At 55.6% G+C, this 17,681-nt stretch overlaps 1 protein-coding gene across 13 annotated transcripts in view; it reads left to right on the forward strand.

Annotated features, from left to right (window-relative positions):
* DNAH2 (dynein axonemal heavy chain 2) overlaps positions 1-17,681 on the forward strand; it is an 80,396-nt gene that overhangs the window by 23,756 nt on the left and 38,959 nt on the right. For all 13 annotated transcript variants that reach the window (XR_004280823.1, XM_032322515.1, XM_032322507.1 and 10 more), the window contains 19 exons: positions 6,393-6,539; positions 7,297-7,453; positions 7,668-7,907; positions 8,181-8,369; positions 8,568-8,715; positions 9,138-9,330; positions 9,704-9,904; positions 9,996-10,152; positions 10,447-10,621; positions 11,031-11,194; positions 11,970-12,131; positions 12,239-12,342; positions 13,637-13,793; positions 13,931-14,013; positions 14,104-14,284; positions 14,636-14,774; positions 16,425-16,642; positions 16,907-17,008; positions 17,338-17,463. Coding sequence is in view for 12 of the 13 variants with exons in the window: in XM_032322515.1 (XP_032178406.1) it covers positions 6,393-6,539; positions 7,297-7,453; positions 7,668-7,907; positions 8,181-8,369; positions 8,568-8,715; positions 9,138-9,330; positions 9,704-9,904; positions 9,996-10,152; positions 10,447-10,621; positions 11,031-11,194; positions 11,970-12,131; positions 12,239-12,342; positions 13,637-13,793; positions 13,931-14,013; positions 14,104-14,284; positions 14,636-14,774; positions 16,425-16,642; positions 16,907-17,008; positions 17,338-17,463 (3,043 nt within the window). In the remaining variant the exon portion in view is untranslated. The remainder of the gene's footprint in view (positions 1-6,392; positions 6,540-7,296; positions 7,454-7,667; positions 7,908-8,180; positions 8,370-8,567; positions 8,716-9,137; positions 9,331-9,703; positions 9,905-9,995; positions 10,153-10,446; positions 10,622-11,030; positions 11,195-11,969; positions 12,132-12,238; positions 12,343-13,636; positions 13,794-13,930; positions 14,014-14,103; positions 14,285-14,635; positions 14,775-16,424; positions 16,643-16,906; positions 17,009-17,337; positions 17,464-17,681) is intronic.

Genomic DNA, 17,681 nt, shown 5'->3' on the forward strand with positions numbered 1-17,681 from the left:
TACCCACCCCACCCCCCCGATGCTCCTACTTCATACATTTTTTTGTCTTTGATTTTAAAAAAAAAAAAACAAACCTTTGCTGGGTATTTTAAAATTTAAATTAAAAATAGTACCTGCTCACATAAAAAAAAAAAAAAAAGGACGTGGATGTATACACAGGAAACAGTGAAACTCCAGCACCCGTCCGGCTCCCTGGAGGTCCTGTGGCTCGCAGAGAACCCAGACTACCTGCCATTCACAGGATGGGAGCACGCTGTAACCCGGACTGTCGCAACTGGCTTTCTTCACAGTCACCAGGACTCGCGTGTGGAGGAGGGGCGGGCCCCCTTCTGTGCAGGCAGAGGGAAGGCCGTGGTGGCTTCCGTGGTGTCTGCTGTGCTGTGGTTTGTGCTGTGGCTCAGTCCACTCCAAACCGATGGACTTATAAGGGTTGCACATGTCTGCACGGCTCCCAAGTATCCTGTCCCGGAGGATGTCCAGCGCGGGCTGCTTTGACCTTGTGCCCCCTCCCTGCACTGTGGCGCGTTTGCCCGACGTTGGGGCAGGATGCCCGTGGAGCTTTGAGAGGCGTAGGAGACTTTTCCCATCAAGGAGCACGTGAAATAACTTGACACACCAGTTGCATAATCTTTACAGCACAGCCTAACAAGGCAGCTCTGGGCCAAATATTTATGGCCCGGGTTTAAGCGAAACCCAAATAATGGCCAGACGCTTGTTGCAAGGGAGTGTTTCTGTCCCTCCGGGGTTGTTTACTAGAAGGATCTGCTGTAAGCTTCTTTACATTTTTGTGGTTTCAAGATAAGGCTGCCTCTGCGCGGTAAATTCTATATGGGAAGGGGAAAACAAAACAAAACAAAACAAAAAACCCAACCCATGATCCCAGGGCAGGACTCTGCCAAGCCTGGGCTCATCCCACCCGTAGAGAAATCCAAGAGCGTCCTGCGTACAAAGTGCTACTGTCCTGCGTACAAAGTGCTACTGGGGAGGTGCCGATGGCTTTATCAGCTGACTCTTCTGTGCTGGGCTCAGGGGTCTTGATAACATCTTGAAATATGCTTGCTTTTCAAGTGTCCTGAGTGTTCTCCGAATTACCCGACTCCCCCTGAGTTTGGAGCCTTCCAGCCCTGAGAGAGTCTGTTTTATCTCACAAGGGGCTTTCTTATCCCACCTTCTATCCCAAACATTGGGGCTCTGAAGTCCCAATGGGCCTTTACCACGTTCCATGGCCAGACCGGCTTCACCGACTGCCTGTAGCGCAAATGTGTTCCAGATGTCATCTCTTCCCTGGCTGAGCACAGCCGTGTGGTCCCTGTGTCCCACACCACCCTGTGCTACCATGCGCCCCCTGCCCCCAGCAGGAGAGGGGACATGGGGACGGACGCCTGTCGGTCTTCTGTCTGTAGGGCCTGCACTCCCTCCTTGTCCCCCACCCATATAGGGGCTTTCTCTGTGGGGTCAGTTCACTCCAGACTGTCCTCCTAAACTCCATGGGTTTCCCTTTCCTGCCTCTGTGGCCCAACCACGGCTCTGAGGATCAATGAGGAAACACCTTACAAAATAATTTCCCAGGCTGATTTGTTTTCTTTTTTTAAAGATTATTTATTTATTTATTTGACAGAGAGAGATGACAAGCAGGCAGAGAGGCAGGCAGAGAGAGAGGAGGAAGCAGGCTCCCTGCTGAGCAGAGAGCCCGATGCGGGGCTCGATCCCAGGACACTGGGATCATGACCTGAGTCGAAGGCAGCGGCTTAACCCACTGAGCCACCCAGGCGCCCCTGATTTGGTTTTTTTTAAAGGAAACTTTATTTGTTGGGGCGCCTGGGTGGCTCGTGCGCCCGGCTCTTGACTTCAGCTCGGGTCATGATCTCAGGGACGCAAGATCAAGTCCCGAGTCGGATTCCAGAATCCACTGCTCTCCCTCTGCTTCTGCCTGTGCCCGTGCTCGCTTGCTCCCTCCCTCTCTCAAATAAATAAGTCTTTAAAAAAAGAGTTTTCATCTGTCAGTAAAATAAAATGTGCATTCAGGACATTAATTGACACACTTCTGGCCCCATCAGAGCCACAACCCTGTGGAAAGAGTTCCTCACAGGATGTTTGAGTTCAGCTCAACATCAAGACGGTGTCATCCAAGTCCATCTTGTTGGCCAACACGTTAAAATCTGATGACAGGCCTTCAGTTACTTTGCAGATCTGTCCAAAATGACCAAATGAAGAGACATTTGAGTGGGGTGCTGGGGAGCACACTTGCCCACGTGGGCTGGCCCTGGTGCTGATCAGGGAGACTGGTTTGGGGCCTCTAGTCTGAAGAAATGCTCAGACCCTACTCTCCGGCAGGTATAGCTCTCACACCAGGTTTGGGGTTAAGTCCATATCTAGTGCTTAGCTTAACGTGACCTTGTTAGTCTCGTTTGCAGCTGGACGGAGGGATTTCCTGGTGATGCTTTTTTCCTTGGCTTGTCTGATGTTTGCTGTTTTCAGGACCGATAATCTCCTTGTTATTTTTGCTAGCACAGTTTGCTGACGTTAATTCTCCCAGACCCATCACGTTTGTCCTCACTCTCTGACTGGCGTCCTGTTTTTCTTAGAGCTATCCCCTGCTCGAACTCCCTTTCCTCCTGAGTCAGTAGGGCTGCTTGGTTTCAAGGCCTGCTATGAAGGAGTCAGCCTGGAACTTTCCCCTGCACCTGGAGCTTCCTTTGTCTTCTTCTTTCTTGGGTTAGGCCCTCATTTTGGTGGAGTGTATTTCTCAGTAGCTTTCCCAGAAATGGTGCGTGGCAGGGAAATCTTTTGAGTTCTCATGTGATTGGCCATTGTTGTCTTCTGCCCTCCCCTTGTTGGACATTTGACTGGATTTGGAATCCTAGGGTGAAAGTAATTTTCCCTGGCTTTGGCCTTTCTCTCTCTTTGGAGGGTATCCTTCCACGTCTGGTAATGCACTGTTCGCTCACGTGTGAGAGAGGCCTGTTCACTTGAAAATAATCTCCCTCACTGGGATTTTCCTGTCCAGGGAAGGTGAAGTTATGACCCTTTGCAACACCTCAAATGTGAGATCATTTCTTCTTCTGTTATTTCAGCCGTTGCCTGTAGATCAGACACAGAATGTTCTGGAATTTTCTTCTCATTGTGCTTCCAAGTAGCATTTCAGTAATATTCAGAACACGGACTTTCGTGAGAACACCTCCAGATTGTGGGGGCTTTGGGCTGTGATAAAAAAGTACACTTTCCTTTAAAAAAAATAAAAGAAAAGAAGAAAAAAAGACAAAAGAAAAAGAACAATAAAAAAACACACCGATTTTACAAATCATCTGATTTTTTTAATTAAGCCTTTTAAAAAATATTGAAAATATTCTATATTTTCTTCTGGCATTTCATGATTTTATTCGTTACGTATAGATGTCTGATCTATTTGAAACTTAGTTTGATGTAGGGAGAGAGCTGCACATGCGGCTGGGTTGTGTGTTTTAATCCCAGATGGCTAGCCCGCTGACCCGATCTCATTTATATAACATAACAAATTCCCACGGAGAGTTGTGTCTATTTTGGGATTCGCTTTTTTGTGCTGGTATGTCTGTCTGTTCATGTGAAGGAACCAAACTGCTTCAATTATTGACCTCATTCCTCTCCCTTTGCCGAGGTTTGGGAGGATATTTTTAATATTTATTTCCCATAAGAACTTTGGAATCAATCTGTTTAGTGCCCAAAATAGTTCTGTTCCTATTTTTATGGGAATAAGGATTGGGTTAAATTTATAGGTTAACTGAAGAAGAATGAACATCTTTAAGGTTTGAGTCTTTCTACCCAAAAATAACACTTTTTCTTTCAATGTATTTAAATCCGTATAAAATGTCTATAAGTCATTTTTCCATATACATTGACCAATGAGCAAGAGATGTCATTATATATATATATATTTATATATATATAAACACATCTATAAATTTGCATGCAAATGTTATACATAAACATCACTTGTTAATTGGTTAATTTGGGTATTTTATTTTTATGGTTTTAATGGTCATGGATCTCTTTTCCTCCCTAAGAATGTTTTTATATTGGAAACTAGTTCTGCGTTCTGGCCTTGCTTGAGAGATCAGACGCCACAGTGGGCACGCTCCCACACATGGTGGCAATTCCCCGGTGCCTTCGCTCTTTGGGACAGGTGGAAAGAGCCGCGCATTCTCGATCAACTTTAGGCCAATATCCAGTTGCCATTTCGCATTGCGCTAGGGTCACAGGTTCCTTGAAGAAAGCGGAGTTTCCAAACTTGGCTTTGCCTCTAAAAGTCCAAGGAGGTGGTAGTGGGACACTAGGTTCAGAAACACACAAGCCTCACAATGCAAGGCAGAGAAGAGGGGAACTATGGAGCGTGTCCCGGGCAGGCAGGGCAGGGAGCTTTCCAGGGTGAGAGGATGGAAGGTCAGGCATGAGGAGGCCTGTAGGGCTTGGGGACAAGGTGTCCTGGGGAGACTTGACGAGGGCAGTTGTGGAGGTGAAGGGGGCAGCTCTCAGGGCACAGAGGAGTTTGCGATGACAGCTCTGCATGGAAGGTATGTGGTCGATGGGAGTGCGGGGCACAGGGCCCAGGGGTCACGGAGTCCTGGGGGGTTGGGTTTGGTTTGTTTTTTTCAAGATGGTAGAACCTTGGCCTTCCTTGACTGTTAATGGGAGGAGCTGCAGGCTGAGAACAGCTGGAGGGGCTGCCGTCTTCCGCTGTCAAGGCACAGAGCCCTGGAGAAGGCCTTGGCCTTGGGTCGAGGGAGGGCCTCTTCTGTCCTAAATGGCAGAAGCTTTGGGTGGGACTCAAGTCCCCAGCCTTCTGGGTTTGACAGTAAGAAGTACGTGGAGTCTCCCTGGGGTGTAGGAGGTGGGCTTTTCGCAGAGACGAGGAGAGACGGGTCTGAGAGAGTGGGGAGGCGCTGCTGGCGGTGGCCAGGAGAACAGGACGGAGGGCAGCCTGGAGAGCCCTCGGGGTGCTCATCGATGTGGCTCCGCCCTGCTGGGTCCCCTGCGTGGGCACACAGGGCGGGTGTGTGGCAGCAGACTGAGCCAGGTTGGGGTTCTGCCAAGTGGCTTACGCCAAGGAGCCGGTGAGGAGTGGTGGGAGGGCCGCAGAAGTGACAGATGGCAGGGTTCAGGAGCAGGGGGGTCTAAGGGGCGTCCGATTCCTCCGGTACTCCCTCTAAGAGAGGAACAAGAAACAGCTGAGATCCGTTTTAATACTCAACCCATGCCACCCTGCGTACGATCCTTCCAACATGTGATAAATATAAAGATTACTACTGGGGAGTTTTCTGTTTTTTTTTTTTTTTTTTCCATGCAAATTCCTCTGCCTTCCATCTCTGCGTCTTTTTCTCTGCCTTCTGAGAGATTTCGGTCGATTTCATTGTTAACGGGCTTGTTTGTTCGTTAATGTCTCTCCTCTAACTTCCAAGAGCTTTTCTGAGTTTTGGGTCACGATGCTCCTTTTTTGCCTGGTCTTACTCGGTGCAGACGGCCTCCTTTCTGCCTCCTTTCTGCATGGCCCGTCCCCTCGTCTCTCCTTGCATTTGCTTTTCTTCTCTTTGGTTGTTTTGGCTCCTGCCTTCTGTGCTCGGAAGGACAGAGACCGATGTTTTGTGATCCTTGGTCGTCCATCTTCAAGGGCAGGGAGATGGAAAGTGGACCCAAAACTCTGCTGAGCAGGTCGTGGGGCTCGTCAGCTGGGGGCTGCTTCCAGGGGACCCCTGCGGTGACTGTCCTTGAGGCTCACCCCTCAGGCTGGCCAGAGGCCACGGAAAACAGTCCTCCGGGCCTCGTTCTGGAGGGTGTTGGTCCAGCTGCCCAAGCCCGGTCAGTAGCTGGGAAAAGAAGCCTGGGGGTGTCTTAACATTCAGTGTGCGCGTGACCCTAAATGTCCCTTTCTCTTAGTACACCCCCTCCTTCAGCTGGGCCTGGTGTCCCCAGTCCAAGACCCTCCGTCGGTCTGTCTCTGTACGTTTCTCCGGACAAGAAGCCTTCCATCTTCTGCTGGGGTGACAAGGGCACTTGCTTAAGTGTGCAGAGTGGGGGTAGGCACAGGTGGGGTGCTGTTTCCACAACCTTCCCTCCTGAGACACTCGGAGCTGCCAGCCTGGGCCTCAGAGAGCCCCACGGCGCGGATGGAGTGGCCTCTCAGCGGTCTCTGTCCCCAGCTGAGGATGTCCGCTCTGCTCCTTGCCCCTGGGCCCCTCCACTCCCTGTCGGCCTCCGAGGGCTCATGCCCTAAACACACAGCACCCCACTCCCCGCTGTTGTGGCGGTTTGGCAACCTTCTTTACCGGGACGTTCTGCTTCATTTCTCATCTGTGTCTGTGCCTGGGGCCGCGGCCAGGCCCTCCAGCAGTCCCATGAGTGGCCTCGCTCTTTCCCCCGAGGTCCCTGCTGATTCTCTTCGTGGAGATCGACTACTGGGAGCGGCTGCTCTTTGAGACGCCCCACTACGTGATGAATGTGGCGGAGCGCGCCGAGGACCTGCGCGTTCTCCGGGAGAACCTGCTGCTCGTGGCCCGAGACTACAACCGGTGAGGCCATGGCCCTCTGCGTGGCCTTCTGCGCGCCTTCCGGGTTCCTCGGTGTCTTATCTGTCCCATGATGTCGCCTGTCTCCTGCAGGATCTCTCCTTTATGTCTGACCGTCTCAAAAAATGCTTTCTCCTCCTCTCTCGCACAGCCCTGTGGTTTTTCCTGTCCCTTGCACTTCTGTCTTTTAGCTTCAGGGTAGAGAGCCAAAACACCACTGCCAGGTCCCCTCCAGCCCACAAGGCACTGGAGCCACGCAGACTGTGGGCCGGGTCACTTCTCTAGGAACACACAGTGAGAGGGGGCATTAGGATTGCGGAAAGCATCAGCAGTCCTGAACCAGGGCCCCCTGCCTGGAGCCCTTGGTTATTATCTCTGCACCGAGGCTCTGCTCCGGGTTGGGTGCCGGTCTCAGCCCAGGTGAAGTCCACTGGTGGAGCTCGCGGTCTCGTCTGGGCGTCTAGAACGACACCATCCGATACGGCGGCCCCCAGTTGCATGTGTCTATGTCTTTTTAAATTACTTACTTGGAATTATGTGAAATCTTACAGCTGAGTCACTCATGGGCACAGGCCACGTTTCTGGTGCGGCACAGCCACACGTGGTTGGTGTGTGACCAGCACAAAGTGCAGAGCGTTTCTGCCACAGGCAGAAGCGAAACCTTCTTCAGAAAGCTCCAGATGGCCCCACCGAGTTTCCTGGCATGGGGGGCGGCCTGCAGAGCTTGTCCCAGCTGCTGCCTTTCCCCTGTCCTACACAGGATCATCGCCATGCTGTCCCTCGACGAGCAGGCCCTCTTCAAAGAGCGCATCCGATTCCTGGATAAGAAGATCCATCCTGGACTCAAGAAGCTGCACTGGGCCTTGAAGGGGGCCAGTGCCTTCTTCATCACGGAGTGCCGCATACATGCCAGCAAGGTGCGTCCTAGGCACTCGACTCGGCTGACCTGAGGGCCGGTGCATGGACGGTCCGTACGGAGACCAGGGAGTTTGGGAAGGACACGAAGCGTGTCCGCGTGTGTTATCGTTGACGTCAGCAGCTCTGGCTGGAGCACAGGCGGGAAGTGAGCAGGGAGCCCAGAGGGTGTCTTCCCAAGCTGAAGCCCCTCCCGGGCGTGCGGGCCGCCTCCAGGTGCAGGCCATCGTGAACGAGTTCAAGGCCTCCACTCTGACCATCGGCTGGCGAGCGCAGGAGATCTCCGAGACGCTGCTGGTGCGCATCAGTGGCAAACGGGTGTACCGGGACCTGGAGTTTGAGGAGGACCAGCGGGAGCACCGCGCGGCTGTGCTGCAGAAGCTACAGCGCCTGCACCAGGACGTGGTGGCCATCATGACCAACTCCTACGAGGTCTTCAAGAACGACAGCCCGGAGGTGCGGCTCCTGGGGCCCCGCTCTGTGGATTTGCGAGGCCCCCCAACCCCGCCCGTGGCCGTCAGAACTTTCTCTTGGTTCTTCCCCTCCATCCTCTGGGGGGCGCTTCTCAGACATCCTGCTGTCATCTTGGGCTCACCCGACCTTTAGTCCCTCAAACCTTCCTTCGGGGCTCTGCGTCCCATCACTCTCTTTCACCAGCTTCCTCCCCCCCCCCCAGCCCCCCCACCAGTGCTGTCTCTCCTGAGGCCCCCCTTCCGCCCGCACCCCCAGATCCAGCAGCAGTGGATGCTGTACACGGTCCGGCTGGACCGCATGCTGGAGGACGCTCTGCGTCTCAATGTGAAGTGGTCGCTGCTGGAGCTGTCCAAGGCCATCAACGGGGACGGGAAGACCACACCCAACCCCCTCTTCCGAGTCCTGGTCACTTTGCAGAACGACGCACAGGGAGGTGTGGCGCAGGTAGGGACCTTAACTCCTGATGTTCCCAAACTGTCCCGCTCTCCTTTCCGTTTCCCTCCGTCCTTAAACTTGGTCATTAGCCTTGACTTCATCCTACAGGCTCCGGGGCTCCCTTAGGGGTCCAGTCCTCTCAGTCCCGGGGCCAGTCTCCTCCATGGCCATGCTGAGGCCCTCTCCGCTGTGTCCCCCCGCCCCCAGGTGGAGTTCTCACCCACTCTCCAGACTCTGGCAGGCGTGGTCAACGACATTGGCCACCACCTCTTCTCCACCATCTCTGTCTTCCGCCACCTCCCCGAGATTCTCATCAGGCGCAAGTTTCATCGTGACCCCATCCACGTCATCGTGGGTGAGTGTGCGGTGGGGAGTGCACTGGGTTCCAGGGCCATCAGAGACTTCAGGATGGGCAGCACCAGGAGGAGAGGCCAGGGCTGTCTCCAGACATGGGGGCCGGTCGTCTCCATGATGCTGGGAAGGCCAGGTGGGGGCCAGATAGGGGAAGGGAGTAAGCGTGGCGGGGAGAGTGGATGGCAGGTGACTCACGCTCAAGGTGTTAGGGACTGAGGTGGCAGATGTGGAAGGACAGTTTGGGGCAGGGGTAGGATAGGAGGTGCCCATCTCAGTCCTCGCCCCCTCTGCTTTCAGTGCTGACGGCTGAGCTGCATTTCTTTGGGGAAGTGGTGTTGGAGAGGAGGGGTTGGGAGCTGGGGGTCGGGGCCCAGGCTGGAGCTTGCTGAGAGTGAGTAACAAGCATCGTGCCGGCTCTTGAAGAGCGAGACGAGGACATCAGGAAGATCCAGGCCCAGATCAGCAGCGGCATGACCAACAATGCGACCCTGCTGCAGAACTACCTCAAGACCTGGGATCTGTACCGGGAGATCTGGGAGATCAACAAGGACTCATTCATTCGCCGCTACCAGCGCCTCAACCCCCCTGTCTCTTCGTTCGATGCCGACATTGCCCGGTAAGGCGTGAAGGTGACAGACCACGTCCCTCTCTCTCCAGCCTTATGATGTGGGTTCCGTTGTTACCGCCACGTTGTAGGCGAGAGCTCGGGGCCAGAACAGTTTCGATAACCTGAGGTCACAGAGCTGGGGGTACTCAGATCTGTGCATCCCTAAAGCCTCGAATGCCAGCCCAGGGGGTCTGCCTGCTGTCTCGTGGGCAGGGGTTGGGGAAACGATAGGATCCCGGCTGTGGGGCTGGGACAGCCCCGGAGCGGAGGAGCACCGCCGCCTGGGTTGGGAGTGCTGGGCACCAGAGCTTGAACTCGCGACAGGGCAGCGGGCTCGGCTGCCGAGGGACAGCCGCCCTAGCGGGTCCCCGGGCCCTTACAGCTACACGGAGGTGGCCAACAATGTGCAGAAAGAGGAGACGGTGCTCAACATCCAGTTCGTGCTGCTGGACTGCTCCCACCTCAAGTTCTCGCTCGTGCAGCACTGCAACGAGTGGCAGAACAAGTTCACGACCCTGCTCAAGGAGATGGCGGCCCGGCGCCTCCTGGAGCTCCACACCTACCTGCGGGAGAATGGGGAGAAGTACGGGCTCCCCTGGCGGTGGGGTGGGGGCAGGAGGGCAGCCCGGGGTCCTGCCCGCTCACCCACTGGCCTGCTCTCCGCCTGCCCTCAGAATCAGCCGCCCTCCCCAGACGCTGGAGGAGCTAGGGGTCAGTTTGCAACTCATGGAGACCCTGCAGCACGACCTACCCAACCTAGAGACCCAGATCCCCCCCATACACGAGCAGTTCACCATTCTGGAGAAGTACGAGGTGCCGGTTCAGGAAAACGTGAGTTCCCTCAGCGGGCCATCCGCAGGGTCTGGCCCGTGGCTGCAGCGGCTGGTCCCGCCGTAGTAGGTCCTGGGCCGCCCTGAGGGATGGCAGGGGAGTGAGCTGGGCCAAAGGCACGAGATCGCAAGGCCTTGGAGAGCCAGAGAACTCAGCTGACAGTTTGGGTCGGGTTCTGGGTTTCTGGTAGGCTCTTAAGACTGCTGTCCATAGGGTCAGAAATGAGGTCCTAAGAGCATGGCGGGGGCCGGACCTCCTGCTCGTGGGTCACCGTGCCCTCCTGGATGTCCTCAGGTTCTGGAGATGCTGGACAGTCTCAATGGGGAGTGGGTTGTCTTCCAACAAATCCTGTTGGACAGTGAGCAAATGCTGAAGAAACACAAGGAGAAATTCAAGACAGGCCTCATCCACTCAGCAGACGACTTCAAGAAGAAAGCGCATAACCTCCTGGAAGACTTTGAATCCAAAGGTAGCCGCTCCCAAGCTCCCCGCTGGACCTCTGCTCTGACCCAGGGTCTCAAAGCCTTGGTCCCTGGGAGGCGGGGACAAGGGTGAGCGGGGAAGGATGCTGCTTGAGGATGGGGACAGAGGCCTAATGCTTCTGGCGGCACTGCCCAGCTCAGGGCATTTTTAGTTTTTCTAGATTTTCTAGAATTTCTAGATTTCTAGATTTTCTAGATTTCTAGATTCTAGATTTAGAATCTCGCGCCACGTGTAGGAGTTTTCACTAAAGCAAACCATCATCCTTGTCATGCATTCCCTTGTTTCCCTTCCCGACCCTGCCGGGTGAGGGGAAAAGGGAGATCTGCCCCCAAGGGGTAGGAGAGCCATGACGGTCCTTCCCGGGGACGAAGGCCTTCACCTGGGACTTCCTGCAGGCCCCTTCACCAGTAGCGTGGGGCACCAGGCAGCCCTGGAACAGATCGCGCACATGCGGGCCACGCTGAACGCCATGCGGGAAGAGGAAAACAGTCTCCGCTCCAACCTGGGCATCTTCAAGATCGAGCAGCCGGCCTCCAAGGACCTGCAGAACCTGGAGAAGGTGGGGTGCTGGGCCAGGCCTCACGCTGGGCAGGGGTGGGGGCGGCGGGCAGGGGCCTGGGGAATGAGAGCCAGACCAGGAAGATGGGAACGCCAGGACCTTTAAAAAAAAATGGAGGTAAAATCCAGGTAACAACGTAAGTGATTTAAAGCAAACCGTCCAGCGGCATCTGGTACATTCATGATTCACAATAAAGTCAACCCCTCTGGCTCCAGAAGCCTTCCACAGCCCGGACGGAAGCCTGCGCCCTCTCCCCTCAGCCCCCGTCTATCTTCTGTCTGTGGATTTACCTGTCCCGTGCACTCCCTACCGATGACTTTGAGTGTCTGGCTTGGTGGCTCGGAACGATGTTTCCCAGGCTCTAGTGCGTGTTGGTGGTTCGAACCTTGCTCCGGCTGGGGTGCTTCTTTATGTGCACGGCGGGCTGGTTCCCACCTTCTAGCAGTCTCACTGCCAGCACCGTGTGTGCACCTGACACGCTTGAGCCCCAGTGTATGGGCGGGGGAGTGGCGGCAGCTCTCTCATGAGTGTGTGTGGGGCCACCAGTCTCCCTTCCCCTGTGGCCCCCACATCCTCCTGGGCGTCCCCCCCCCCCAATGCCTTTTCTGGGCCTGGTGGTCCTTCTGGGTGCAAAGGAGGCCAGAAGGAGCCGTGAGCCGGGGAGGCAGCCCTCCTCTGTGAGTCCTGGCAGGGAGCAGGAGGAGCAGGGCCGGGGGTGGGGGCGGGGAGGGGTGTTGCCCTCACTCACTACTTCTTCCCGCTCTTGGCCCCAAAGGAGCTGGAGGCCCTGCAGCAGGTGTGGGAGATCACCCGGGACTGGGAGGAGAACTGGAGCCAGTGGAAGACCGGCCGCTTCCTGATGCTGCAGACAGAGGCCATGGAGGCCATGGCGCACGGGCTGTTCCGCCGGCTCACCAGGCTGGCCAAGGAGTACAAGGTGCTGGGCCGGCAGGGTTGGCAGGGGGCGGCAAGGCAAGCCCGCGGAGGAAGGGGACGGTGGGGGGACACTGGGCGGGGCTGCTGACGCCTCCCGGGTCTGCCCAGGACCGCAACTGGGAAATCATTGAGAGCACGCGCGCCAAAATCGAGCAGTTCAAGAGGACGATGCCGCTCATCTCGGACCTGCGCAACCCGGCCCTGAGACAGAGGTGAGGCCGATGCGCACTCCTCGGGGCCGGCCCCTGGGCCCTGGCCGCCTGGGCCTTGCACTGTCCCCTCCCGGTGTCCACCCACAAACACGCGTCCCGGGGAAGCCGCTCTCTGCTCTGTCACCGCTCAGCTTAGTGTCTTCTGTCTACAAAAAGTTTTATTCTTTTTTTAAACACAGATTTTAGGGGCACCTGGGTGGCTCAGTGGGTTAAAGCCTCTGCCTTCGGCTCAGGTCATGATCTCAGGGTCCTGGGATCGAGCCCCGCATCGGGTTCTCTGCTCAGCAGGGAGCCTGCTTCCTCCTCTCCCTCTGCCTGTTTCTCTGCCTACTTGTGATCTCTGTCTGTCAAATAAATAAATAAAATCTTAAAAAAAAAATAGTTAAAAAAAAACAGATTTTATTTATTTTATGTTTTGGGGGGCCGAGGGAGGGGGGGAAATGTCAAGTAGACTCCGCCCTGAGCTCGGAGACTGACACGGGGCTTAATCTCAGGACCCTGAGATCACAATCTGAGCCCCAAACCAAGAGTCAGACATTTAACTGACTGAGCCACCCCGGGCGCCCCAAAAGGTTTTATTCTGATTTCGCCAAAAGTATCACCTCCTTCCTTCCTGGTCTGCACTTCTGGGCTTTGCCTAAGAAGACCCCCCGCCCCGAGTTCAACCAGCATTCTCTCCGTACTTCCCTCTAATACTCTAATTTTCTTCTGCAAGTTTACTCTCTCGATACACGTGGACTCTGCCATGTGGTGGGAGAGGAGGCCTTTGAGGCCGTGGAGGGCGCGATCCGCTCTTCTCTAAACGGTATCATGGTCATGCATTCAGAAGGAAGGGATTTCACTTCTTTCGCGTTGTGTCCCGGACGGGGTTTCCGGCAGGTTCGCCCTCACGTGTCCCGTGGCTAAGTGTCACCTGACCACTTTGCCCTCTTCAGTTATCCGATCCCCAAGGCTCAGGTTCCTCGGGTACAGGGAACCCAGGGCTCCTCACTGATCACGGGCGTGTGAGTCGGATGAGCTCTGCCGGCCCCGGCGCTGGCCCCATGCACAGTCTGTCCACCATAGACCTGCAGCGGTCGGTCTGAACCCCCTCTCCAGAATCAGCCCCTCCATCTCTGAACTCTCCACAGTGCCCGGGGGGTGCGTCTTAGGGCCTATTTAATGAATAATATTGATACACATACAGACTCACTCTGTCCCAGTTGGGGAGAGGAAGCCTGCGGGTCGACGCCAACACTTACCAGTGCACCCTGGTGTCTGGCCTCATGGTCTGACCTTTTGTCCCTGGCTGCAGGCACTGGGATCAGGTCAGGGACGAGATCCAACGGGAATTTGATCAGGAATCTGAGAGCTTCACCTTGGAGCAGATCGTGGACCTCGGGATGGACCAGCATGTGGAGAAAATCGGGGAGATCTCTGCGTCAGCAACCAAAGAGCTGGCCATAGAGTTGGTGCGTCAGAGTCCCCTGCTGCCCCACCCCCCGCAACACTCCGGCCAGCTTTTCAGCATCCCACGGCCCCTCCCGAGTTCTGGTCCTTTTGGGGGACCGAATACTGGATGGTTCTCTCCCCCGGTCTCTCTCCACAGGCATTACAGAACATTGCCAAGACTTGGAATGTGATCCAGCTGGACATTGTCCCCTATAAGGACAAGGGCCATCACCGACTCCGGTAGAGATGGCTTCGGGGAGCGGGGGGCGGCAGGCCCTCCCGAGGTCTGACAGACGGGATGGACTGGAATTTTGATGCTTTCCACCCCAGAGGCACAGAGGAGATATTCCAGGCCCTGGAAGATAACCAGGTGGCTTTGTCTACCATGAAGGCGTCCCGTTTTGTCAAGGCCTTTGAGAAGGAAGTGGACCACTGGGAGCGCTGCCTCTCCCTCATCCTGGAGGTTGTGGAGATGGTGCTGACAGTGCAGCGCCAGTGGATGTACCTAGAGGTCAGGACCCACTCTGGCTCCTTTCTCGGCACACGACCTATATCTCGGTCCTCTTCTCAGCCGTGTTTTCCCACCTCTCAAGTCCTCCTTCCTTTGGGCCTCGAGCGTAATAGTGATGACCCGTCCCGGTCACTTCCCTCCTTGAAAGTCCTGTTTTCCTTCCATTTCTCTTCTCAGACCCAGGGGTCTGGCCTCCCGACCCCAACTTTCCTTCCGGAACGTGGGCATTTTGCCCTTTGGTTCTGATGCCCCTTCTCTTCCACGTGGCTGCAGTTCCTGGTCTGGCAGTGGGGAGCAGAGCGTGGGGCGTGCGTGAGAAACAGTGTCTCGCCCCACTTCTTGGCCCCCCAGAACATCTTCATCGGAGAGGACATCCGTAAGCAGCTTCCCAATGAGTCAGCCCTGTTTGACCAGGTCAACAGCAGCTGGAAGTCCATCATGGACCAGATGAGCAGGGACAGCAACGCTCTGCAGAGCACGCACCGCCCAGGTCTGTCGGCTCCGTGTGCTCTCGTCCCACGGGGGCTCGGTGGGCGCGCGAGGTCGTGGCCATGGGCTTCCTTTATCAAAGGACCATTGCGCCTGGCCCTCCCACCATCACCATCGCCTCTTCTGAGCGTGAACAGTTCAGTGAATGAAACCCCACAAATCCACAAATACTCGGGAGGAGTAGAGGGTAGTAGGGTGGGGTGAGGGGGTGGGATGGAGACGTACACGGAGAAAGCCTGGTTGGCGGTGGGGGATTCCGGTAAAGAATCGGGAAGTGAGGTCTGGCGCCGGGCGCCGAGAGGGGGATCCTGAGGAGAAGAGCTCTGTCTGGGGGCGGTGCAGCCGACTTTTTTGTTTTGCCTTGGGCCAACTAATGGTTCCTCGTTTTCCCAAGAACCTTGGGGATATATGGTAAAAAGCCATTTTAATTATACTGATAAAACGTCTGCCGGAAGGTATGCAAAGTTGAGGGACAGCATACGTTTGCTAGAAAAAGCACTCGAGATCATTGGCAAAATTACATTTCGGAACACATTTTTTTTTTTTCACAGTGCAACAATAGTATATTAAATATTATAAATGAGAATATGCCAGGAAGACATTAATATGTTAAAATAGTATCAAAATCAGCTTTGCAGACATGAGATGTATATTACAGTGAACTTCATGAAAGGTAGCAATAGGATATATGAAATGAAAACTGATCTAGATTCCAAAGTACTTATACATATATACATACGCATATGTATTAGACATAAACATATACATATATACACTTGGAACACATTCTAAGCAAAGCCATCAAAATGCGCACCTGTTTGGGGAACACAGAAACCAAATCCGTCTTACCCATGGCTACCGGGTCAGCACCCGGAGGCCCAGGTCCTGTGGACTCTGTCCTTGAGGACACGAGGATCGCGTCAGATTCCAGGGTGTCCAGACTCTCCTCAGAAGCTAGAAGCTGGGGAAACAGGGGACTAAACCAGCACAGCCAAGGTTGGGAGGACACTGAGATGATTGGGAACCTGTCACCGGGAATCCACTGTACGTGGTACCTCGGGCGGTTCTGAGGCGGATGGCGCTAGCATCATACCCACAAGGTGGGGAGCACTTAGCAAGCGTAGTGGACCCACTGGTTCGTGGGTGAGCAGACTCTGCCTGGCCATGGTCTGTCCCTCTGTCCACTGCTTTTCTTCCCTGCACCTCGGGGGACACTGGCACCTCCCGCCCGTGCTCGCAGCCCTCTTCCGGTGTGTGCACGTGACCTGTGTTTAAGTCTAAGAATTGCACATGTGGGGGCATGTGCACAGAGCCGTCTCTCCCTCCCAGAAGCTCTTGGGGTGGCTGGCAGAGCTGCAGGAATGGGACCGTCTAGGACCAGAGGGAGGTGAGACGTCGTCATATTAGTGGAATCTTGTTAGGCAAACACATGTCGTACAAAACGCGCACCTATGTGTGATGAGCCCTTGTGATGAACTAGGAAGAGACGGGCTAAGCATGGTAGAGTGATTTGGGGACACTTCTCGGCTTCCAGCCACTGTTAGGGCAAGATGTACCCCGACATCCACGAGCGGGCACAGCGGGCGGAGTCACGCGCTCAGAGCCGCTCCGGTGAAGTGTCCTCAAGTGTCCTTGGCTGTCCTTTTCCCAGGCCTCCTGGACACGCTGACACAAATGAACACGGTTCTGGAGGACATTCAGAAGTCTCTGGACATGTACCTGGAGACCAAGCGCCATGTCTTCCCCCGCTTCTATTTCCTGTCCAACGATGACCTCCTGGAGATTCTGGGCCAGTCCCGCAACCCAGAGGCCGTGCAGCCGCACCTTAAAAAGTGCTTCGACAACATCAAATTGCTGAGAATGCAGAAGGTCAGCCGAGCTGGCTGGGCTGGGATGAAGGGCCGGGGGGGACGGCAGTATCAAGGGATTCGGGGACCTTGGAGGGGACCGTGGCCTCCCAGCAGGAGAGGGGCATGAATGCTTCTGGATTATCCGAGCTGATAGAACTGCTCGGAGTTGGTAATATTGGGGTCAGGGGAGAGGAGCAGAGACTCCCCTTGAAGAGCCCAGGGGCCTCTAAGTGGCTTGGAGGGGTGGGCAGGCCAGACCTCTCCTAGCTCCCTGTTTTTGCAGGTTGGGGGACCCGGCAGCAAGTGGGAAGCCGTGGGAATGTTCTCGGGTGATGGCGAGTACGTTGACTTCCTCCACCCCGTCCTTCTGGAGGGGCCTGTGGAGGTGAGTAGTGGTGAGGGTCTAAGAGCCGAGCTCATTCTCCTTCCCCTCGGAAAGTGTGCTTGGCTCTGTGAGGGGAGAGCACCTCCACGAAGGGACCCTCCTACCGTCGCTGAACCCCCACCCTGTCCCCTGATGCTGAAAAGCAGACCGTCTGCCCCCTTACCTCTGCTTTCCTCTGGGACCTGAGCCAGCTGCCGCCCAGCTCCAGCTCATCCCCCGGGGCCCAAAGACCCAGAGACCTACTCCCGAAGCCCCTGCCTGCCGGGGACGCTCGTCTCTGGCCCTGAGGCCCGGCCGTTCGGCCCTGTCCCCTCCTTCCCCCCTCCCAGTCCTGGCTTGGTGACGTGGAGCGGACCATGAGGGTCACCCTGCGGGACCTGCTCCGGAACTGTCGCCTGGCCCTCAAGAAGTTTCTTAACAAGAGGGACAAGTGGGTGAAGGAGTGGGCTGGCCAGGTAAGCCGGGGTTGGTGGAGACGAGGGAGCATGGAAGGGGTGAGAGGGAGCCGCAAAGGTTAGGACAGAATCGCGAGTGTCGCCAGACGCAGGTCTCTTGCCCCTGTTCTGGGCGAAGGCCTTGCTGCCCTGCAGGCTGAACCCTTTGCTCCTGTCCGTAGGCCCAAGCCCCACCTGCAGGGCAGAGCTAGCCCGCTGAGAGGGCACTGGCACCTGGG

Source organism: Mustela erminea, chromosome 18 (genome assembly GCF_009829155.1).
Source record: "Mustela erminea isolate mMusErm1 chromosome 18, mMusErm1.Pri, whole genome shotgun sequence".
NCBI classification, from domain to species: Eukaryota; Metazoa; Chordata; class Mammalia; order Carnivora; family Mustelidae; genus Mustela; species Mustela erminea.